Here is a 25,645-nt window from a genome sequence, read left to right as displayed (position 1 = left end):
CCTCAGCTTTTGGTCCATCATCGAATACCATTTCTTCACATCATCACCACCACGGAACGAGAAGCTACAGGGGTAATTAATCCAATTATATCACACGGTCACAAGTCACCCTGAGTTTCTAGTCAAATTTGGCAAATCCCTCAACAAAAATGGCTTTTCTTCTCAATATTACAATGCATGGTTTTTTTTTTTTTTTTTTTTTTAAAGTCCTTCAAAAAGGTTTTATAAAAACACATTTAAAATACATATAATGGAGCCATTTCAAATATCTTTGACTTTTAATATCACAAATGCGTTTTCTATGTAAAGCCCAAATATAAATAGCTGTTCAGTCAAAATATGTAATAAGCAAATAATGTGCATCATATCAACAGTATATGTTCAAGAGGAATTACAATACAAAATGTTGATTGTTTTGATTTTCACCTGCAAAATGTTGCAAGTGTGAGCAAAGCTTTTCAGTATGGCTGGCTAATTTGCAAGAAGATTAAAATAAGAATGCATAATATATATTTTTTTAAAACACACAACATGAATATATTTGCATGGACATAAGCAATAACATTACTTAAAATTAGCTCTGTTGTGAGATTAAATCTTTGCTTAAAGGATGGAACAAACCTTGCTGACCAAGGACGTCATAAGAATATACCATGAAAAAAAAAAGTGGAGGAGAGAAATTGCTCAACTTACCAATATGTTTTTGTGAAAAACACAAACACAAAATAGTAGGTTCAAAACAAAATGGCATCCTACATTTCCAATGACAGAATATTATACAAAATAAGGCATTTCATTGTGTGTCTACTGCAATGTCTTTTTTCCCCACTTATCTTCTTTTAGTCTCCAATACTAGTTTTTCCTCAGTGAAAACTGAGTATAGACATGACCTGACTATTTCCGTGTTAAAATATATACTGTATGTATATTTATAATTATAAGTTTTTCTTCAAAATTCGAATAAAAATGCAGGTAGGAGTACACAGTATGAGAAAGGTTGTAGAAGTTCATAAGTGGAGTGTTAAATCACTCCATGACTTCCGCTACCGTGGTGACGAGCTGGAGAGGGATCTCTACATTGGCCAGGATGTCCTGGGCGTTGCTGGAACCCTGCTGGATGTTGGTGAGGATGAGGGTGGTCCCGCCTGCCGTGGTGATGATACTGTCTGAGGACCCCGCAGATTCCATCGAGGCCACCATAGCGCTGCCAGAGTTCACGCCTTTTTTGTTCTGATGAGTTTTAATGTGCTTCGCCAGGTGGTCGCTCCGCATGAAGCGCTTTGAACACTCTGGGCAGACAAACTTCTTCTCTCCTGCCAGAGAGAAAATATAGTTTGAAAGATAAAGAGTGTGATGATGAATACATTGGGAGAGAGTCAAACATGGCATCTATCTGGAGAACGTGTTTCATAGGTGAGGAGGCAAGTTTAAAGAAAGTGGCAGCCGAGTTCAATTTGGTTGTCTGAAGAATAAAATAACAAAAAAAAGTCTAAATAATTTTATTGTAATATTAGTTGTTGAAATCCAACCAATCACAAATTGATACTATATAGTTGATTACAATTATCAAAAATTATAGGGGATAGTTTGGACTGTTTAAGTATGAGGTACCTATCCACAGTCTGTGTGGACCTAAACAGAATTGCGGTCCCCCCCCCCCCCCAGTTTGGAGAAACGCACACAAGCATCAAAACGTATTTTAGCCACTTTAAAACTAGTGTGGGTAGTAATACACTCAGTATGGATAAGTACTTCATACAACCCCACTTCACTAACAAATCAGAACTATCCTTTTGATATCTGAGCTTGAAGCTGACATTGTAATGAAATGCTACTATAGGCTGTACTGTCAGAGGCCTCAGTCAGCCAATTATATGGCAAGGGCTTATAAATTGGTCATATCTCTTTTAAAAGTCTATTCTGGGAGTAAATGTCATCAGATAATGTAGCTCATTATGCTGTACTGGTATATTTCATTGGATTTCTCATAGGCTACTACTTCCTATGGCTCACCCCATAACAGATGGCAACTGCAGGGAAAGATTTCATAAAACAGCAAATTAGGTGAGCTGAAACAAATTGTTCAAATTCAAAAAGGAGAATAATGAGATTAACCAAAATGCTAAAACAGCTCAATACGAGTATATTATGAAAACACTTTTGCCATTTAATCTGATGTACAGATCCTGCAAATTAGACTGCAGAAGAAAAAAAACATTCTGAACTAGAAAACTGTGAAATCTAGTTGTACTTTATTCACAATGGCCTTCAATCCTCATCTGACATTTTACATGTAAATCTAAAAGGGGGACAAACACTGTTATTTCTCACATGACTCACACTTTGCAAGGCACAAATTAACACATTTTACTGGTGTTTTCCTGATGTGCAAACACAGAGGGAGCAAAATAAAATGGCACCTGTGTGTGTTCTCCTGTGTCTCTGCAGCTCGTCGCTGCGTGTGAACCTCTTCCCACAGAACATCCAGCTGCAAACAAAAGGTCGCTCCCCTGAATGCCAGCGCAGGTGTGCTCGCAGGTGTGATGTCTTTCCATATACTTTCCCACAGCCAGCAATGTGGCAGATGTGCTGCTTCTTTTTCCCCGTGCTGGATCCCCTGAGGAACACATGTCTGGGCAGTTAGGGTCCCGATATGTTTATTTCCAATGCAGAGCCGTACGGAGTATGATGTCCGGCTTACTCACCTCCCACCTGACTCTTTACAGTTGGGGCAAGTACACGCCACTCTGCGCAGCCTCTTGCCCTCCTGACCCAACTGGTCCTCGTCGTCCACTAGCCTGACGCGAAGGTGGGACAGGTCGCTTGTGTTCAGGGTGGAGTCGGTGCTTAGCTGCCAGTCTTCAGAGTCTGGCTCTTCTTTTATCTGAATGTCTGGAAATAATGTGTACGTAAATATCAAGCTCTGGTCAATTTATCAAAACGCTTTGAGAGAGAGAGATACTCGATTATTCTGTGTGTGCAGTGTGACAGCATGGAAGCCAATTTCACAAGTTAAAATGTATCAATAGCAATTTTGATAACTCGATCAACATACCCTGTGGATATTTGACCCACAAGTGGCAGAAAGAAGGACTTTGCTACAATGAAAAACGTTTGGATAGCTATTATTACATACAAACTAAATAATAAGCACTTCAAAGATACAATGTATTTTGTAGAGATGCTGAATGTAAACAAATGATATTTATAAAAGAAAACTCCAATTGTTTAGGCGAATTATCTACGAAAGAATACCAAGCCTTTGCTGCACACAACTTCTAAAATATGTCTTTGTTGTGTACATTTTTCACAACTAAAATATAGACCATTTTCACAGCACATCATAGAAAGAATAGCACAGGCTTTAATGGTCGTTTGAGAAACTGAGGAATCATGTTAATGATTTACACCTGTGCTTTTCCTGCTGTGACTCGTCACAGTGTCTTCAGTGGACAAACCCTATTGACTGATTTAATTGTAGTGGTTTAGTAGTCAGTTAGATCCCTACAACAATACCGATGGCACTTTGGACTGTCTGTCCCCACACATCCATTCACATTTAATGCATTAGTGTGACACGAGGGTCACATAATCAGTATGCCATTTCATCATTAAGGTTAACATCGTCTTTAATTATGACACCACAGAGAAATAGGTAATCTACATAGATAAATAATCAGGAAAATTGTAATGAAGTAGTAGAATTTCTTAATATGAATGGAACAAAATAAAAATGAAGTACATTATAAATTAATTAATAGAAAGAGCTACTGTACCTCCAAGATTGTCTGTATCTCCTTCATGTTGAGCCATTGTGTTGACTGTCACTGTCTGCAGGTTGGGCATCTGTCCCGTGCTGATGCCGACTGAACTGGAACCCAGTGATAGCGTCTGGACTGGAGCCAGGGTTATCTGCTGGGGTGGGGTTGTTGGCAGCTGCAGATTCTGTAGGTTCTGCACTCCCTGCACCTGAAAGGTCTGCCATTGTATCTGACCCGACGGTGTGACCGTCTGAGCTTGGATGATGAATGTTCCCGGGTTGATCAGCTGCAGGTTCTGCCCGCCTGTTGCCATGGACTGGACCATCTGACCATTGGTGGTCTGAATAGGTACCTGTTGCAGCTGGATGATGGACTGAGCTGAAGACACCTGGATGCTCTGCTCCTGGTTCTGTTGGAGGAAGCCCTCCTGGAGACCAGAACTCGAATCAGCTTGCTCTGTACCCACTGATGACAATGAAGTGTCTTGTGTCAGCAGACCTGATTCGTTCGTTGGAATGTGTAGCTGAGAGGAAGATGTTGGCACATATATCTCATGATTTGCATTTGAGCCTTCTACTGGTAGTGTCTGTGAAAGGTGATTATCGGTCTTCGCCAAACTCTCCGAGCCATCAATGGGCTGACTCGTCATAATTAGCTGGCCATCAGCAGTCACCCCTGTTGCTATAGTTTGAGCACCAGAGAGGCCAAGGGAGTCCAAGTCCACACTATTAATAGGAACAAAAGTAATGTTCCCAGGAAAACCCAGAGGCACATTAGTAACAACCTGACCCTGGTTGTTGAAGGTGGCGTTGCCAAGAGAAACCCCCTGGAGCTGCTGGACATTACCAGTCTGTGATATGAGGTTCTGGTTGTTATTAAGGATGTTTGCAGTTGGTGTTATACTGAGACTCTGGCTACCGTCAGAAAAGATCTGAATCTGCCCTGTGGTGTTCTGAGACAGAGTTGCTCCTTCCATGCCGGAAGTGGAGAAGCTCAGCTGTCCATCTGCTGTTTGAATCTGAGGAATTACTTGGTACTGAATGTTAGGCACTGAATTGGCAGAGGAGGCGTCCGTTCCCGATGTCACAAAGATTGGCTGACTCTGTAAGTTCTGAAGAGGAAGAACATACTGTCCGTTCGATGTTAATATTCCTTGATTTTGGATTTGTATAAATCCAGATTCATCTTTTGCTGCTGATGTGGAGGTCAAAATCTCCCATTTTTCAGTTCCAGTAAGCTGAGTAGATGGATATGATGTCTGAGAAAATGAATGATTGACATTAAAAACAAAATTAGGCATTTGTTGTTAATTATACATTTTAAGAAATGCAAAGCACTTGCTCAGAAGTCTAGTCATAACCTGAGTTGTCAAATGTACAGGAAAGATATTTGAGACTTTGTGCACAGCCCAATATTTTAAAGAATGTTGGGGTAGAAGAACATTATTTTTTGTCAGTAGAAGCTGCATAGGAAATAAATGCAAGTTAAGTTTTAAATGTGTGTTCCTGTTCCCAGTAACTGGTAATCTATGAATGCAATACCTTAGCTTTGTCTATCATAAATCACGATACATCAAGAGCTGTAACCCTGATGTTATAACTGAAGCCTGACTGGTAACTTACATTAGGCAAGCTCAGTAGTGTGTCATCCTCCGCCAGCTACTCTGACCCATGAAACAAAATGTCATGGCTAACAGCAACTCCTGCTACATCCAACTACTCTTGAAGGCTAAATTTATGGTGGCTAGTGCTACGTTTTCAGGTGGTCTTGACGCAGTTGTCGACAGCATTCTTATCAGACAGAATTAACCTCCACAAATTGGCAAACACACATGAGTTTGTGTTGACCGCATCAAACAAGAGCAGTGTGAAGACAACCACAAAGAAACGTCACTGCTTTCTTATATGTGCTGCTTTGGTATGCTTTCACACTTGTAATGAAGCCTTAATTTACTATAAATACAAACTTAACTGCTCTTGCAGTTGCTTAAAAGAGCAAACATTTAAGTAATGCTCCTGGCTTCATGTCTTTTGCCAGATTGATTGGTCGATAATTCATAATAACAACAAATTAAACAACTACAGAATATTTGCAAACGCATTTTGTGTGATAACATGTACATCCCAAAAGTAATCTGAACATCTTGGCATGTGGTTTGTTGTTTATAACAGATTTTTCCTCAAATTCTATTTTCAAATATTGCAATATATCGCTTTGCCTACAGTATCACAATACATTGCAAAAACACCAGTATCATGATATGCATCATATTGCCAGATGCGTGCCAATACACAACCCTACTTGTGGTTGATGTTGCTTTTAATCTGAGGGCAATACAAAATAAGCATGAAGTGAATTGCCAGATGTGTACACAACATCAAATAGAGAAGATCTAGTTTCATAGTACTTCCAGTGATAACTGCGATTGCATTCACTATGGCATATACAAGGGCCACTGGGTTTAGTTACTGGTAAAAGCATTCCAGTTGATGCAATGAGATATCCACCTAAATGTCAAAACGTGCCAACGTGTAAGCGTGACTCCTCTCCAACCACCAGCGTTGCTCCGTTGTGACTGAGGACTCAACCTAACTGCTGTGGCTGATCTAGCAGAGGTGCTGACTTACCACATCAGCTACAGCACCTCTGTCCACCTCTGATGACGGTGACCCAACCTTAGTGCAGGTGGTTGCTAGCAGGTCGAGGGGTGATGGCTGAGTGTCCTTCCCACAATAACCACATTTAAAAAGGAAGAAAGTGGGTGTCCATTAGTCTGGGCCACATATACATAATAACTAATTGCCAAAGAGCAAAGTCTGAAGTTAGGAGGTTAAGGGACTTTCCTGTGTTAATCCCTAAAGGCTATGATAGGCTACCTAGGTGATGTTTAGATCTTACTGGAGTTCACAGCATGTCACTTGAATCCAAGCAAAGGAAGCGGGATTCGTAAACTGCCTGAGAAGAATAAATGAGGGCACAATCCCCCCTAAAAGTTTGGAACATGTGAACTTCGGTAAGCTCCACTCAACGACGTAACAGTTAGAGTCCCAACCCCATGAGGGAGACCTTTACGTTACCTGGCTGCCCCTGCCTTGCTCCTGCTGCAGAAAGTCGCTTTGACTGCTGTCCACGTCCAAGGCAGCCATATCTTCTGGTTTCATCGGCTGTTCTGGGGCTGTGTAGTAAAAAATAAAAATAAAAAGCATACAGCTAAGAGGGGGAACAGCTGAAGCTAACGTGAGCTAAACAAGCCTGATACTCACACAACTAGAGGACAAGCACACATAATAACGTCGACTAGCAAACAATAAAACCATAACTGCCGCTACCACTTGAACCAAACTCCACGAAGAAAATAGCGACGTGGCAATAATTAGTTTGAGACTAGTGGTGTGTCCTAGACAAGCTAACGCGGGTAGCTTAGCTCACACAGCGATGATTAGCGCTATCACAGCATCCACTAGCCTGCGAGCTAATTCAGCCGGAGGATGCCTGTGGTAGCGCGTTAGCTCGGTGGAGAACAAGCTATAACGCCGTGTTACGTACCAGTCATCACGTGACTTATCGTGAAACGGAGAGTCCTGATAGTCACAAGCCACCGGACATTATCGGCAAATACAATTGATTGTTTACGCGTAGAAATAGGTGATAACTGTCAGATTTTTTTCTATTTTGATTGACGGGCGGTAGGTAAAACAAAGGGTGGGGCCTCCAGTGTTGACTGGGAGTGTTTGCGTCACGCACAGGAAATCCCGCCGTCCTTCTTAAAGGGGATTGGTTATTCGTTTTGCACACCGCGATGTTATTTGTCGGTGGAAATGTCAATCATCCTTTGTTGGGTTCTTTTCCTGTTTATTATGCATGTTCAGTTGTACAGTACTGAGGTAGATGGGAGTGAGGATGGAAGTTTCATTGTTTATTCTCAGTTACATTGTTGTTACCAGTGAATCAAACCTGTTCAGTGAGGTTGAAGTCATACACTATACATACAGTGTATGAGGTTGTCAGTCTGTGTCTCTGAACAGATGTTTTATGTCACAACAGTACATACAGTCATGAAACTTAACAGGTGTGTGGTTTGGGCCAAAAACTGGATTTGAAGATGGTTTCAGTCCAATCAGGGGCTAATGTGGGCAAGGGGACACATTGGGTTAAAACAGTGTCCTAATTATTATGTTGTGTGTGTTTAGCTTACCATTACACACAATGATTACATTGGCGCTACTCGACCACTGCTACACAGGCAGACAGCTTGGTGAGTTTAGTTTTTTCGTCAGATTGCCTGCATTCTTAAGAGCTTGTTTTGAGTTTGAATGAAGTGTCAGCCCTGTGCTATGACCGACCGCTATGGCTTTAAAAACTGAGCCGGTGGCCTGCTGGGAGTGAATGAAATACAACTGAAACACTGCATTTTACTATGATTCTGATAAAGAAACTGTATTTCGTGATGATGGTTCGAATAAAGGCAGATTCAAACAGCATGTATCCTTATTTTTAAATTCACAAAACAGATTTCTATTTGCTGGATGAAATCCTGCTCCGATGAATCTGAATGATGCCATTCAACACAGATTTACTCTCATGTGTTTCGGCAAACTAATAATGTCTTCTTACCCGTGAGTAAGAAAGTGATCAGCAATTGAGTTTTAAGATGTGCTTTTTGATTACTAGGACAAAAAGGAACACAATCGAGATACAATCTGAGTTTGTATTTGACATGATTTTTTCCCCTCCATCTGATTGTGCACAGTACACCATTGTGAAAGTACATTGAAATGAGAGCCTGCATGCTATTGCACATGCTATGTGATGCTGTCAGGACCCCACTTCTGAGTATTATTTGTGGTGTGTCAGTTCCTCACAGTGCGCGACCGCAGTAAGGCTATTTCTCTCAACCTTCAATTCAAACTTGGCCCATTACAGCCAGACTACAAAAGCACTTTCCGTGCACTCAGGAGCTCACGGCAGTGAATGGTGGATATTTCCAATCACTCTACTGTCAATCCAAGTGTCAGGTAAACACAGGCCAATGGAAACAGCTTTAGAAAAACCTTTGCAGCTGTGCCTGTCTTACTCTAGGAGTCCTTTGAAAGGTATCAACAATTTCTACAAAGACCTACAAGTTAAAGGGAAAAGTCAAATATCTTTAAAACAGCTCAAATGCAACACCCTGGAGGACGCGGTGGCCTACACGAGATACAACTGCCATGGTGTTTGTCTTCAAACCTGTGAGTGTTGTCGCCAGCTCGGGCTGCAAACAAAGGAAATGAAATTGTATTGACAGACCTAGTATTCACTTTGTGAGAGGAATCTGTGAAGTCCAATCTACAGCACATCTATAAGGGTTCTGTGCTGTAAATAGGGGCATCAATGACCTTCTCACTGCACAGACCCAGCTTTCATTCACGATTGTTATGGGGAAAATTCAATGATATTTTTTAACAAATCTTAACAGAATAAATTGATGAGAAATAGTAATGAAAACTTTATTTTTCCAAGCAAAAGCCAATTCTCACTTCATTCTGGGGGTGAACATCGATATTGAAGGACAGCGCAGAAAGGATAAGAGGAGTATCACAGTGAGCCCACAATAGTGTTTCATATTAACATATTGACAGTTGTTTTCATGAAGGCCAAGAGAGAGTGACCCCACGGAGAGAAACTGCTCTGCTGGAGGCACCTAGTGGGACACTGTAAATGGGAGCTGAGAGAGAGAGAATTGAATCTGTTGCAGCACAGGAATGGAATATCAAATCTCTGTCTGAACTGAGAATATAACTGTTATACATAAGTATAAGTGAGAGTTGCAAGGTTTCTATAATAATTTGTAATGTGATAGTTCAAAAATATTTTTAACGTACAGATGTAACATACGAATGCATTTAGTATCCGAATTTCACATCAACTTTCTTGACACGTATACAATACATTTTGACAAAAAACAAAAAACAAAGCCAGTATGGTTACACAAAGATAAGCAAACAAACATAGTTTTTATTTTCAGGAAAGAGGCCTAAAAATTGAAACAGCAACTAGACAACCAGCTCAAAGTATCTATACATGGAATACGTGTTGGTTAGATGTGTGTAAACAGGGATTGAGCATGATATTGCAAAGATCACTGAAATAATATGGTAAATTATAAGTTTATCTATGTACAGATGAGGATTATGTGTGTCTGTTGAAAAGCAGATTTACACTCAGTTGCCACTTACTAGGTTGTGCAGTCAAATGTAATCTAATAAAACTGTCTTGCGTACTTTTATAAAGCCTATACTGTTGTTATCCTGGACTGCATTATATCGACTTCAATAATGGCATCATTATACACAGCCTCATTCGTAAACATAATTTAATTAACATATTTTTGGTAGATCAGACACATGCAATAAGATGATAGATGCAAACAAAACTGAATTTGTCAACCTGATTATGACTTATTGAACATTTATTTCTGTAAGGCCCCATGGGCTGTTTAGGGTGTTTCTTTCTCTCAGGTGTCAATCAAAGCACCAAGTTGAATCATGATAGTAGAACACGATTGTTGCATTAACTGTTATCAATGAACATAAAGTGTTATTTGAGTAAAATCTTGATTCTACATTGATTTCATGTTCGTTCTTTGCACAGCATATAGTGCATGTGACAGACAGAGAAGTCACACAATGGCAGTCGTTACAACATGGCAACACTTTTATTATCATCCAAAATAGAGACAATTCCTCTCCGTAATGATATGATACAATGCGTTTACAATAAGCATTGCATTTCCCCACACAATCCCTTGTGCATCATAGCTGCTCTTAAAAGTTATTTATATGTGTATTTGTCTTATGTAATAGATTCCTGTTTTTTAAAGTTCTCACAATCAGAATCAGAATCAGCTTTATTGGCCATACATGGAATTTGACTCCGGTTACACGTACGCTCTCGTTGTACATACATATTTAAATTACAAATGACAGGATAAATATAAAAAGACATTAAAGATGACAGAGTAGCAACATGTATGTACAATATAAAAAAACAAAAAACAACAACATGTATGTACAATATAAAAACAACAACAGTGACAATGAATTGGGGATGTAGTGCACAAAGTGCAAAAGTCTTTGGTGTGCATGTGATTTTCAATAGCCGGGGCCGCGGTCTGTTTTCCTGCGTGTGTTTGAAAGTGAGCTTTCCACTTTTTGGTTGGATGCCACTGTGGTTCGCCTCTGGGCAGAGTGGCACCGCTTGATTGATGGTGCTGACAGAACATTTGTACCAGCAGAGATTCCATCATATTTCTGGACTTATTTTTAATTTTATGTACTTCAAGGTTAAACCCGTTAGAATTCTTTAACAAGCCACCTGGGTCACCTGATGTTGTTTATATCAGGTGCTTATGTTTGCAAATTAAAATGTGCTCAATTGTGTCAGGACAAAAAGGACATTCAATAAGTTGATTATTCATAATTATATAATTACGTTATTATAATTCTTGCCTCTTTGTTATGGTGTTTTGTTCATAGACTACATCTGCATGATTGTAAATAGCTTTATTACTCGCTCTGAGAATGTTTATTGTCATTTTATGAAAAACAAAATACTCCATGACCAAGACCACTGGGAACAACTCGTCAATCTCCGAGCCTCAAAACTACAGCAGATGAATATGTGGGATTTAGGTTGGCCAACACCACCACCACCACCACCACCCTGAGAGGAATGCAAAGCCCCCGTTGTGTTCTCCAGAGGATCGGTATGGTTTCACTTAGAAAACAGTGAGCTGAAAACAGCCTGTTGTTGCACAGAAGACAGTATATGAGAGCTGTAAATGTTGGTCTACTGCATGAAATATCTTTACGGGATTAAAATCAGTGGTTAATACTAAAGCAACAAGGCAAAGAAAGCTTAAGGTTATTTTATACACATGTTGTCATCCTTCTTTCGGTTCCATCCAACCACAATAAACACTATCCTATATTTTGCCACTGATCTCAAACCTCAAAGACTATAATCCACCTTATTTCCATGAAAAACACTGTGCTTTGTAGTGCTAGCACAGACTCGGCTCCTTTCCAAAACTAGGATATGCAATACCATTTTTATTCAATCTTTTTGTTCCCATCAAAAGGCCATTTTGTTCTCTGCAGTCTTAATGGTTACAATATATTCACCAAAGCACAGCTGATCTACAGCTCTTTGTTCGGACTCCCATGGAGAATACAATCTTACTTTGGAGCACTGCGGCTGCAGCCATACAATTTCATCAGCATAAACGCTTCACAAACACTTACACACAAAGTATAGAGGCGAGAAAAACACTACTTCAGACAACAGGAATCGTTTTCTGGTTGTGAATTGTGTCAACCTCTATTTTCATACGATACAGAATATCACAAGATGTGGACTTCTTTAAACATAAAAATATGTTTGAATGAATATTTCTTCGTATTTAATTATATTTACTTGCTCAGGGACAGGAACAATAAACTGTAAACATATAAGATGCTATATTAGAGGTTTGTAACCAAGTTCTGTAGGGACAGTGAAAGGAAGGACACACAAATTCATCAATCATACATTAAATGAATATTGTATATGAAAGGTTAACTCAATCACTTTACAAATAATAATTTAAACTGACCAGTTCTTTTGGCCAAAACACCTGCATGTGCCCTTCTAAAATCAGCATCACTTAACAGATTTAATTATAATTGTCCCCTCTCTGCTACAGTCAATGTCAGCTGTGTCTTTTAATTCTCTAATCAGTGGTCGGCAGGACCACTATCACCATCCCCATGCAGCTTCCCACTCAATACAGACATCCCAAAACACACACAGACTGGTTTTGTCAAATGTTTTATTGAGTGTAGACATCTGGGCTACTGTAAAACATGCATTATCTGCAGAAGGGGGAGAAGAGCAGGTGGCATTGTCCCCGCTGTCAGCTGTGTCAGTGCTGGCACCCGTGATGGAGATTAATGAGGTATCTAGAGAGTAATATGCTCCTTCAAATGCTGCAACAATTTGGAGTGGGGGCCGATCCTGATCTTAAATAGCAAAGCTGTCAGAGTTTACTGAACCTGTGCTTTGGATCAGAGAGGGGATTCTATCCTAATGTGAGAGTGTGGCAATGGGTATCAGGCCAAAGTAGACAGACAAGGTTCAGAAGAACAAGTCAGTTATGTAAACAAACAGATTGTTCTTGTGTCATTTTTTCTTTGGTCCATTTGGGGAGTTCAACTTGAAAAAGATGATGTCTCCATCTTGACCAACATAGTTTCTGCCCTGTTGTCTGTATTTTCCTGCTGCCTGTAAGATAAGAAAGAAAATAAACAAATTAACAATGGAGCCCATAATAACACAGTTGCAAATAAATAATAGTGGAAAAGAATAGTTCAGTCAAATTCTCCGCCTTTTCTCTCTCCCCCTCTCTCTCTCGCTCTCTCTCTCTCTCTCTCTCACACACACAACCATGTTTTGCTCAAGCGGTGCCTGAATTCTCACTGACTGTATAATCGTCTGTTCTGCTCCTTTCAGTTTCATGTGTACAAGCACAAAATGTTAATACGTCTTTGATTACAGCACTATCAAACTTCTCAAGGAAACAAAAAGTTCTAACATTTCTTTTGTATACAGTAAGTGTTTGTTCTCCTTCCCGGCAAACTCAAAAATAATTGACTTGAAGTGCTAATACGGACAGGTTTATGCATTCTGGTTCTGCACAGCGCACAATTAATTAGGAGAATCAATGTCCCTTTAAAGGCTCAGGAGACCATTTAATCCAAGCTCAATACTACCAGAAACACTGGATGGAGAGGGAGACAGGGGAAAAAATCAATGGCTATTTGTAATTCCTGAGTATGTATTAAACCAGACACGTCTAACTGGTTCATTTGCACTTGAAAGCAGCCATCTGGAGCAGCAAGCTTGGCTTAAGCAGATATGATTACTAATAATGTGATATCCCCATACACTGGCCGTATTCAGACAGCCTATTCCCACACATGGCATTAAATAGCACAGACATTAATGCCACAGTCAGAAATACTCAATGTTCTTACGAGGCCCAAAAAGGGATTAGTAAAGGAGCATGCAGTAAGGACCTGACACTCAGATCTCAACCTCGGATAACAATGGTGGAACTCCCCAGGGACCCACACGCTTCACTCTCTGTTTGCAGCTTATGATGGGTGTGGACAATACACTGCCGCTGCATTAAAATCTAAAAAAAAGGCTTGAATAGTAAAGAGATTTAAATGTTTTCATAGGGTTTCCTTTGCACACTGGTCCCCGCAGGTCCCTGTGTCACCATAATTACATTAGTTGAGTCTGTAAGTGGGCACATGGAGTTGATGGTGGTGATAGTGGGATTGTAATAGCATGGCTTGCAGCTGCTGCTCACAAATGTCACACATAGCAAGGTTTAAGTCACTATACTGCTTTAATTTAATCAATTTAGAATTACATTTTTTAAAACAGAAATTAAAGTATGAAGAAGAGCATCTTTGGTTTGAAAGGCATCCTACAGCGTTGATTAACGGATTACTAACTCTGCACCTTCAATTAACAAATTACAGTTTGCCGATAAGAAACTAAATTAATGCCAAACCCCAAAAACAACACTTGTAGTAGGAAGGATACACATTTTGCAAAGTAGCTGATGCAGCACATGAACAACCCAGTTAAATAGTCAAAAACAAACACAGGCCGTCCGAAAAAATAACATACGGAAGTCACATTTATGTGCTAACCATGCATGAAACCGTCCTTATTTGAGGAATTTCACACTTTATTAAACTTGCTGCTTTACATCACTGTCACATGCGTACAGTGGCTTGGGGATTTGGCAACAGAGAGCTCTGAGCTAACAGCACACTCTATAGATCAGATAAATGCCTGGAGAGGAGACGAAGTGCTACCTCCAAGCGACTGTGCTGAGCCACGACTGCCATCAGCCAGTTACGACACATTGTGATAAAGATATGCACAGCTGGAGCCGAATGGCAGTGTTTAGAGCCAGAATCAGTTGGCTTGTCAGGAGTGGTGCTGGAGTGTGTGCAGTAATTTCTTCCCCTGAGTAAAGGTGAAGAGCGGTTTGCAGTCGGAGCTGTGTGGTGACTGTCAGCTCCACTGATCACAGGAGACTTCCCCTCATTTCTGCTAGCACCCTGACTGCTCACCTTGACAGCGCTCTCACTGCCTTCCTCTTTAAAATCCAGGAATTGCATTACTTCCGCCATAATGAAGCCCTTCTCAAAAGTCGTTGTGGATCTTCCCCGCAGCCTGTGGAGCCTTAGTTCCTTTCTGTCACGAGGAAGGAAAAGAGAGGACAAATGAATTGTTTAGGACAAGATGGATTGCAGCATGCGAGCGACATGGTGTTTGATAGGGTGATAGCGTTGCGAGCATCACTCGGGGGTGTTTTCAGTCGGGGGCATTCTTGCCTCAGCCCTGATTTCTGGATAGCTTTCCACTCGGCTGTGCCCTGCTAAGGCAGCCTGGACACCGATAAGGACCCAGCATTGCTATCAATGCCTTCTGATTCCCTTTCCGTGGAGGTATTGATTTCTGTCCAAGCAATCTCGCCTCATTGTGGGTCGCTGCTCGGCTCTCTGGACATGACAGGAAGAAGACCCAGTGTTGCAGTGAGAGACCATGGTGCTATAGGCCTCACTGCATTAGGCCTTACTATTTTGGCACAGCAGAGTTTGGTCACTCAAATTTATTTCAAACCGTCGATAATATTTCACTGTTCGAGATGCACGGCGTGTATGAAGATGTTTATGATGTCTTTGAATCGACTTAATGATTTTATCCTCAAAACATACATTTAGAGCTGCGCCTGAAGTTATTTCAGATGCCAATTTAAAAAACACAACATAACAATTTAAAACTTGTATATATTCTTTGTACCTTGCATCCTCTTTTAAACTCAAAGACACAACTGGTGACTGATAAAATGTGCAATTTATATGCACTGAAATAATGCAGGGCGGAAATGACAAATGACCCCAATAAGTGACGTGCTGCTGTGTATCATTATGACTCCTGCCTGTCGACCTGCTCGCGCTCTCTCTGCTCTGCAGCCTTGTGCTCAGGAACTGTTGAGCAGTTTTAATTATGTATATAATCAGGTTGGGGTCAACATATTTCATGCCAAAAGAATGATGCGTATTTAATGACTATAATACATTACCATCTCTTTGCAATCTTGTTGACGGAGTGCTTGTGAGTTTAACTACCATTAATCAGCATCAAGGTTTGTCTATCTGGAGAAAAATAGATTAAGGGAGGGATTTTTTTTCATATGGAGCATAACAAGAGATCCACATTGTCCTAGTTAAGAGCTATGCAGAGCAGGCTGATAGATAATAGTCACCTCGAGGCTGCCTAATAAAGCATGTTAAAGGACTTAGGAACACGACATTACTGAGTGGAGTTTTTACAATACAAGATGTATTGGCTTAATATAGTTACCCACCGATGCTTACCTGACTAAAGGCCCCTCACACACAATCAAGGCTGGCAGTAATCAGTTATGTCCATGAGGATAAAAATGTTTTGAGGATGCTTTGAAGTGTTTCAGGACTTTTTTTGTATATCGTGAGGACATCAGTCATGCTGAGATGAGTATGCGCCAAGACCGGGTGATGTCATCTGACTGAAATGTAATGTGTCTGTGTGAAAAAAAAAGAAAGAAAAGAAAGGAAGTGAGCTCACTTTTCCCTCCGGCCTGTACTTGTCTGAGAAGCCATCATAAAAATATTTAACAACATGTCCTGTTTATAAACTTGTGTGGATGTTTTATATAGTTTATATTTTAATTACATTTAATATGTATATAAAATATTATTTAAATTATGCTATTTGAAGATGAGTGTTCCTTACATGGAAGTTTGATATTCATTTGAAGAACAGCACTAAAATAATTATCTGATCCAGTCAGAGGCAAAATCATTTTCTGCATAGAAATACAATTTGCATTTCTGATAAAAATGGAAATATTTTTCTTAAGTATCAGCATGGGGCGTCCTGTTGGCAGGCAGTCGAAGGCTCATACTGGATAATGAAAGTGACGTCCTGTGTTCCTAACTGAGCAGGAGGGGTTTGTTGCATGTCTTTCTTTGTAAACAAACTACTAAAAGAAACACCCTGAAATAATCTGAACAAAAGAATACTCAGTATGAGTTTCTGAGTCAGTATTTTCTTACATTGCAACATAACACGAGACATTTCAGATGCTGTGATGAATTCCTGTATTATTAGTGCATATTGTGACTCTAAACCTGAATCAGTTTAGGAGTCATTTAAGGGCACATTTTGACCTTCCAACACCACAAGACTGGAGATATTATCCTATGAGATAACCGGTTAAGCTCTAAATAAAGTTTAACACATGTCAAAGAGATTTCTAAGGGAAAAACATTTTTGACTGGTGCTTTGTTTTTGTGATATATATATATTTATGTATAACATCTTATCTATTTTGAAATAATGGTGTCTTGCACATTCATTTAGTATACTAAATAAATCTTATAATAACATATAATAACACATATATATATATATATATATATATATATATATATATATATATATATATAATATATAATAACAGGAAAACTAACCTTGAACATATCAAAAGGCTTTTTTATCCCCTTGAAATATTGCGTCCTGTCAAATAGATGTGATGCACAACACAAACACAGCTTCTCATGTCTTGGTTTTTGAGAATTTCAAGCAGTTTCGTCAATGATAATTGTATAATTTCTCTGGCATTACTGCTTCCAAATAAACATAATTTATAGCAGCTTATTCAACAAAGATATTGAACAGACACGAACTGGAGAATTTCCTGATTATGATAATATGAAAATGGAAATAACTCACATTCAGGGAACAAAGCCATACTGATCTGCTTGGCAACACGTTCTTTGAATATATATCATTGTGGGAAATTGCAAAGCTTTAAAAAAAAATGGCCATCCAAGTTATGATTATGGGAAGTTTGAAATGATAACCCTTCATCAAATATCTGGTGTAATGGAAGAATGTATTTGATTAAGTGATACAGGATACAATTCAAATATTTGGTTTCAAAAGTTTGTTGAAGAGCTACTCTGCAGTATTTTTAAACCTACATGAACTTACAATATGTAACTCTTAATATCTCATTTCATTAGGAACTTGATCCTTCTATTTTATGAAGAAAAAAATATACATATACATAAACATATTTACACAATACCAGCATGCAAAGCCAGCGTCTATATTGATGTAAATCCTGCGATCCCGTTGAAGCTCTTGGCGGGCCAGGCTCAGTAAACTGAGACACACAGGGAGGAGGAGCCCCCTGCAAGGCCCACAAACAGTCGAATGAAAAGCAACATCAATTTTGGCACAGACAACCTCCGTCACACAGATTAGGCAGGCACAATGCACAGGCTCCTTATCTCCAGCGGCAGGAGGAGGGCAGGCAGATCTGCACAGGATGGAAACATTCTCATGGACGTAATGGGCAAAATCAATTGTTGCCCTCCTCAATCAATGTAGCCCCCACTTTCACTGTTCAGCAGCTCACCAGTAATTGAAGTTATCCTTGGCCTGTAATGACTAGCTAAAGCACAACCATGACAAAGTTGAAAGTGTGTGATATCAGTGAGGGTGCCAGCAGGGTGGAACGTGGGACCCTGTGTGTGTGTGTGTGTGTGTGTGTGTGTGTGTGTGTGTGTGTGTGTGTATTCCTGTATGTGTGTGTCTGGTACACAGCCTCATATGTATGTGCACAGCAGGCAACTGGCTCTTACCCGAATGGTCCATGCATGGACCTCATCGGGTCCAGCAGTGAAGAAGTACTCAAGCAGCAGGGCCGCGTATAGCCTGTCTTGATGATCTTGGGCAGGGCACTGGTGGAGAGAAATTTCAGTTTAAATCGAGTGGTCTGAACTGTTTAAGTATTATTTATTGCTACTCATGCCAAGACAAAGTTCACTTCAGTTGCAAGGCCCCATTCATTCCAATATTAAGTCATTAAGTGAATAAGATGGGTCACTTTGTTTCACATAAGACATTCAACTCTCCAATGGTTTCTTTGATTAATTAGAAAGCTTGTAGACTCATTTAGCATTTTTAAGAATTCAACATGATGCCTCGTTCTGCACCAAGAGGGAAAAAACATCTGCTGTCACAATTTTTCTCTCTATAGAGGTTTTCACGCGAGAACAATAAACCCAAAATGCCCAAGTTATAATTATACCTACAGATGACAGATGACAGTTAAAAACTTAATTTAGAGGAAAACCCTTTGACTGAGTTGTTCAGTAAGAAGAGGGATCCTTTGCTTTATAATGGTAATTACTCTACCATTTATTATTCTATCAGCACATGCAATTAAAGGAGTGCATGGAGGACACAGCTGATAATAAAGTGTGGGGGGACTGAATGATAATTAACCTCTGCGTCTTGTGCTCTGTGCGGTGCTTCTGCCTCTCTTCTTCACTCTTGTCCTGTAGCTGACTCTCCAGGCTGCCGCTGAAGGGGGTGACCAAGGCTCCGGGTTCATGGCTGTCCCTCCACTCATCTAGATTTTCACCAACCTGGTAAAAATCGGCAGCCACAAAAGCAGTTGAAGGACTTGATTCACTTGGAAGTATTTGTTATCCGCTGGTGTATGCATAAGAACAGCTGAGCAGATGAGTGTTTGCAGGAGACTGCACTCCAACCAGAGGTTTTTTTTTTTAGAGAGTTTGACTTTGTTTCCTTAAACATTTTTGACTAAACATTTGACTTGGCTTTGTCCCATAGGAAAGAGTATAGATCCACAATGTAGGCCTACCAGAAGCAATATCACACAGTAAAAATACAAGTACAAGTTCTGCATTTAAAAGTTTATACTATACACTTGAAACAAAGTTGATTTGTATTCATCTTAAAATATGTTGACTGATTTATAGGATTTTATAACACATTAAAACGACTCCTAAGAGGTCAATGCCTCATGTTTTATAATTGTATACAAGTATTATAAACTGAGTTCATGTTCTTTCCATCCAGTTCATAACACGCACAAAGCTTTTGATTTTTACTACAATAGCAAACTAATAGAGTTAATTCACCCCAACCAAACATGTACCATTAAGAGTAAAGACATTTACCTCAAAGTGTCTCCTTACTCACAAATGTCTTTGTTATTCTCTTTACCACCTGAGTGGGGTTTTTTTCTTCTCTTTTTCTCTTTTTGTCTACTTGTCCAGCAGGACACCTGACATTGCAGGACAAAGATATCCTCACACTTAATGGTAACTCTCGGTCAGAACAATACAAGAGGGTTAGGGCAATTATGAGATTAGCCCCACAAGCTCTCAGGCTGGGATTGAACAGGTCTCAAAGAACAGCATCACACAAATCCATTTTCACACGCCAGCTCTGACCGAGCTCCTAGGCTGGATTGATTCTAAGGGGTCCCTGTCATTATCTGTAATCCTAGTTTCCTGTTTAAAGCCCATATGAATCAAAGACTGGGAGGGACCCAACCACCTCAATACCACATCTATTCCAATAACAATGTCACCGCTTTATCACCTACAAAACCATATCACTGCTCCTACCTAATGATTATCAATATACAACATATGACAGGGAGAGCACCGTTTTGCTTTGGCTTGATGTTTTTCCCAACAAGGTAGAATAACACTATAGGGTACATTTGAAATGCCTCATATGCACATCTATTAAGATACGTAACCCAATATTTCCCTTTCTGTTCGATGTTTGACTGCCAACGCAATAAGATAGTCGCCATGTCTCACCAATGAAAGGACAGAAAAATAAAACACATTTAGTCAACGCCTAAAATGCTGAAAACAGGAGATGGCGGGTGCTCCAAGAGGGAAAAAAAATCCAATCTGAGATAATAACAGCTGTAGTTTGTCACTTTTAGCAGCACAGCTGTCTATTTGGTGGCACGTTATTTGCATTCCTCAGGTATTGCGTACTCTACAGGCGGCTGAATAATGATTCACAAATCACTCACTCCACACCAGTCAAGGGCTGTGATCCTTTGAATAGACCATTGTACCTGAGACTGTAATTGGTGAAGACTTGACAGAGCTGAGCCAAGCCAGCCAAGTAACAAAGAGGCCCTCGGTAGAAGGCTGAGGGATGATTTTAATAATGTGAAGCCGAGATGGAGAACGTGAGCTGCAAATGAGCACGGGGGTCTCTGGGTCCTTGCACTGAGTGACACAGGACCAGACAAACACCTTGCCACAGGAACACGGAGCTCCTCCTTCCCTCAACTCCAGAAACAAAGCACTGTCAATTAAGAGCGTTGATGTTCCGTCAACATGGCTCCCAAAACCGATTCTGTCAACTTCTACCCATGCCGCTTTGCAATTTGTATTTATGTCCTCTCCAATTATTTGTGTGAAGATCTATGAGGATGTGTAAATTGGGGAAATGAATATGTAAAACGTGCTGCGTTTTTTTTTCTTCATCTTCATGTCATTCATAAAATTCTGAATCATAAAAGGTTTCCATGTAAATCAGTTTTTTTCAGAGAAAATCAAAATGTTGACAAGAATCATGTTTTCTCGAGATCAATGGCTGTTTACGGTGAAGTCTGCTCAATGGCATTGAATCAGCATCTCCTCTCTTGAAAGTTGGCAGATTTTAAAAAATGCAGGGCTTATTTCTTTTCTGCTTAATTTTTCAGAGAAAATTTAAAATGTTCTATCCAGACAATTGATCTTCCATGACAGAAATAAGAGATTCAATATTTGTTAATGTAAAAGATTTAAAAGAGGTCTATACACTAAAATAATATAGTGTGCAAGATTGTGTAGGTGTGTATGTGTGTATGTGTGTGTGTGTGTGTGTGTGTGTGTGTGTGTGTGTGTGTGTGTGTGTGTGTGTGTGTGTGTGTGTGAGTGAGTGTGCGTGCGTGTGCATGTGCGTGTGCGTGTGTGTCAGTCTCTATTAGGTCCCAGCACTGAGTGCCATCTCTCACTGCTGGTTAATAGAAAGATTCAGCACTTTCTGGTCTTGATATCCCTCTCTGAACAAATGATGCCTGAAATTTTTATTCTTTTTATAATGGAATTCCAATGGCCTCTGCCGCAAATCAAGTGGAAATTTTTGCATATCAAGTGGCCAAAATTAAATATTAACCACGTTTTAATGTGATTAAGGGTGACAGGGACATTATTTCTGCTAATCATTCACCAGCTTTCTGGCTTTTTTCCTGCTGCTCTCGGTTTAAAGAGGAAAATAGTTATCTAATCAAACTTTTACAAATCTAAAAGATGATGTGCATTTATTATATATTTTGGGGTTTATTTTAACTGATAAAACAAGACAATAAGAGACAATATATGTTCATCTGTTAAGCATTTTTTTCAAAGCTTGAGATTTGATGTGTGTTTTATTTAATACATTCAATTTAAAGCAAAAATATATAGGGAAATGATGAAAAAAAACAATTGGAGCTTTCACAACAGGCTGGCTCTGAATGGAGATGTCCCACAGGGGAACACCCTCTGGGGCTAGTCTATTTGTCTTTTTGTGTGTGAATCCTGAGGGGGGTAATTCCTGTGTTTCCGCATGCCTGGGGCTTCCCTGGGCTTTGTCAGAGCTTTGATCTGCTTAAATGGCTCAGGAGGGGAAAACAATGGGAGTTTCTAAAGTACAGGGGCAGCTACCTGAGACAATGACCTGGGCCTGCGTCAAACATACATTCATACAGGTTGGCTTTATTAGGAGTGCTTAGCCAGTTAAGCCTGTAAAAGGTGGGCCATCACCTCCAGTTTGTGAGCTCCTTTCAGATGTAATTGAATGTTGACAGACCTAAAGAGTAATCCACTACCTGCATCCACCACAGCTTTATCACTGACACACCCAACCATGGAGAGTGGTGAAGGGACCGACGACGGGTGTCTGTGCAGGCGGGCTCAGATCATTTAGAAACACTGGCCAGGTGTTCCCAGTTAACGCAAAGGCACCTCAGCTACACACAGGGCCAAGGCAAAGGGCGCTGGGGCCGCCCCAACCAGCCGATTGTGTTACTGAGCCGTTCCACAAATCTTGGCAGCTGCTAGCGGGCATGCCAGCACAGACTCATCAAGTAATAAACCCAGGGTCCCCTCTGTTTTGCTACACCCTCGTTGAAGGAACAAGCATCTTAGAGGGGTAGGATGCTGCAGCACACAGCGCATACTAACACCCTCCTTTTTCCTCTGTGGAGGGAAACAGCTATGAGAGGTATGAGCTCATGGTGGCTTTTGAGGCTGGGAAGTTGGTAGCTCTGTGGGAAGCTTTTCATCCTCCCAGTGGTGAGCTCCTGAGCGACAAGAGTGCAGACGCTCTCTTCTCCCTGTGGCCATGGCCTGATGGAAAGGCATTACACATCAGTCTCTGAGAAGGGAGGAGATCTGACACACACGTGCACACGTGCACACGTGCACACACACACGCACACACGCACACACCCACACACAGTATATCTCCAATATTGTGAACTTCTTTCAAATCCTTCAAAGCAATCGCAGGCTGGAGGAAACAGAACCCAGCGCAGGCACAATGGGAGCAGCTTTAATTAAGAGCATCATCTCACATCATATCTCAAACAAACCTCGGGGGTGTGCTGATAACAAGCTATTTCTATTAACTTTTTTTTCTCTGATAACTACACCCATAAAAATGTTTGTGACTTTAAATGTTTGCACATGATAGATATAAAACCTTTAAGAAATCATCTCCACAGTTTCGTCTTTACGAAGTCTGATGAGAACACATTAGTTATAGCCTTGTTTAAGGGTCTTTGTGAGAGGGGGATGACAAAAAAAGCAAACAGTAATCCAGAGTAGTACATTCTACATCACCCAAAATAATTCTCTATATGGGGTATCCATGCTGTCATTCACAGCAGTTGACTGGGCGAAAGAAAATAAGGGGGCTGGGGTAGAGAGGGGGGAGTCATCAAAATGTGACAATTGTGACAAGAGCAGGCAAAGTGTAGCGTCGAAGAACACCACACGGATTTCTTCATCTCTTCTTTTTTTTCCTTGGATGACAGCTTAATGTCTTCCACATGCAATATTTATTCTCATCGTGTGTCAGACTGTCTAGCTGTCCTAGGGAGTACAAAGAATGCCACTTATTAGAATAAAAGCACAAGGAAGGTAATCAAGGACATATGTAACATCAGCCAATCATGTCCCCTTCCAGTCCTGCATCTTTTTTTCCCCTCCCCTATTCATAACAGTTCAACAATAATCCTGATAATAAGCGTTTAGGAACTGTATGTGGCAACACTAAATTCATTTATTTGTCTCATTAGAGCTGCCGAGGCCACAGGCAACTCACTGTGGCAACTGTGCTTGGGCTTAACCTTATCGCAAAGATAATGAAAAGCAAACAACAAAGCCAAAACTATCAAAATGTGTCATTATACAAACTTTAAACTTGCAGACATTTATTTTTGTATGTTATGCCAAACTTGGACTTTGCAGGGGACCAATTCCCAGGGCACCTTCAAAGAAAGCGATCATGCTGTGTTGCTACAGGGGTGTCTACATGCATTCTGAACTGCAGGAGACTGCCTCGGCATTAGTGTCCTTGGGCCCGACAAATGAAGGTGAAGTGACAATCCGAATAGGATTTTTGAGAGCAAGCTGATTTCTTGCAGGGTCATTAAAGAACAAAGAGGAACAGAAAAACTTATCTTTATTCTGAAGTTTGGGATCTGTCTCATTAGTTACTAGAACATAGCTGTGTATCGGCACCAGACAACAAAAGACAATGAGGTGACATGTTAACTGTGTCCTTTCATTACCTGGACAGGGGACAGTCAATAACCAGCCTAACTGGACAGACAGGACTTTATTAGCACCATCTGTTTCAGTTTTACTGTACAGCCTCTCCTGTTGTTTTCTCTCATTGAAAGCTAGCTGAAGGCATCCATTAGGACTGACTGTGGGCAGTAGGACACACATCTTACCATGGGAAAGTGTTTCTCAGGATCCCACACTGCACAAGGAGAGAGTGGCCAAGTGATCGTATATTTATTTCCCTTTGAAAAGGGAACACTAACTCCCCAGATAGTGGTTCCTAAAAACTTGGATGGAGCCAGTGGTTTTGCACTCAATAAAGTTTCAGTTGTGTTTATGGGAATCATGGTTTGGAGTAGCTGTGGAGGGCTGCAGTGACTGCTTTCATGGAGTGGCGTTCAGTTAATCATAATAATGTCCTCCTATCTTAGTTCTTCTTCTGTCTCAATAGCTGGCTGTTGATCAAAACGATCACACAAAAAGGAAATGCATTTTTAACTAATTACTGTGCTTTAAAACCCCAAAATGTCAACAATCCAAGCTTTAGGTATATGCTCTCGAGACAACTGCCTTGTGGAAACTCCTGTCAGGGCTTCCTTTACTTTAATTGTCAAAGCTCCTCCTACAGGCCAACCAGAGTATCAGTCTCTGCAAAGACATTTTCTTCTCCTCCTTCACTGCGGTTGGATTTAAGATGTCACCTTGTGTCATCAGTACATTGAACCCTGCAGGGCTACTTCCACAGAGAATTAGGATCACGCAGATGTTATACTGTAATTTTCTTCTTGTCATCCCTAAAAAACGGGTAACAGATATGTTGAATTCTTAATTAAAAAGGATGAATAGTTTCCTGAAATAGCTGGGTACTGTAGTTTTTGGCAAACATCCCTCAAGACTACACACCGCATTTGTTGGGGACTATTTTCAGCTGCGGAGTGACGTTTTGTCACTTAGTGGGTATTTACAAGAACAGAAATCAAAATAAATGACAGCATCCTTATAAAGGAAAATGTCAACAATGGAGCTCAATGACACAGAGGGAAAAGATGGCTACACACACAACAATGT

General features: G+C 40.3%; 1 protein-coding gene and 1 pseudogene across 4 annotated transcripts; both read right to left on the bottom strand.

Moving 5' to 3' along the window:
- Nucleotides 1–256: 256 nt before the first annotated feature.
- sp3a (sp3a transcription factor) lies at nucleotides 257–7,499 on the bottom strand. Of its 4 annotated transcripts, none has more exons than XM_034561509.1 (7): nucleotides 7,308–7,499; nucleotides 6,839–6,936; nucleotides 6,389–6,475; nucleotides 3,777–5,019; nucleotides 2,706–2,892; nucleotides 2,421–2,617; nucleotides 257–1,313 (listed from the first exon to the last, which is right to left on the bottom strand). In XM_034561509.1, exons 1-7 carry the CDS (start codon nucleotides 7,312–7,314, stop codon nucleotides 1,027–1,029), a joined length of 2,106 nt encoding a protein of 701 aa, XP_034417400.1. In that variant the 5' UTR covers nucleotides 7,315–7,499; the 3' UTR covers nucleotides 257–1,026. The 4 variants fall into 4 exon arrangements, with proteins under 4 accessions (XP_034417400.1, XP_034417399.1, XP_034417401.1 ...); XM_034561508.1 differs by having other exon boundaries at nucleotides 6,389–6,484; nucleotides 7,308–7,491; XM_034561510.1 differs by lacking the exon at nucleotides 7,308–7,499 and adding an exon at nucleotides 7,025–7,301 and having other exon boundaries at nucleotides 6,389–6,484.
- A 5,193-nt stretch (nucleotides 7,500–12,692) lies between these two features.
- The window catches only part of LOC117750572, a 36,750-nt pseudogene continuing 23,797 nt past the window's right edge, over nucleotides 12,693–25,645 (bottom strand).

This window comes from Cyclopterus lumpus, chromosome 21 (genome assembly GCF_009769545.1).
Source record: "Cyclopterus lumpus isolate fCycLum1 chromosome 21, fCycLum1.pri, whole genome shotgun sequence".
In the NCBI taxonomy this organism is placed as follows: Eukaryota; Metazoa; Chordata; class Actinopteri; order Perciformes; family Cyclopteridae; genus Cyclopterus; species Cyclopterus lumpus.
Note: the sequence above shows the minus strand (reverse complement) of the source record. Positions and strands in the feature narration are given on the sequence as shown.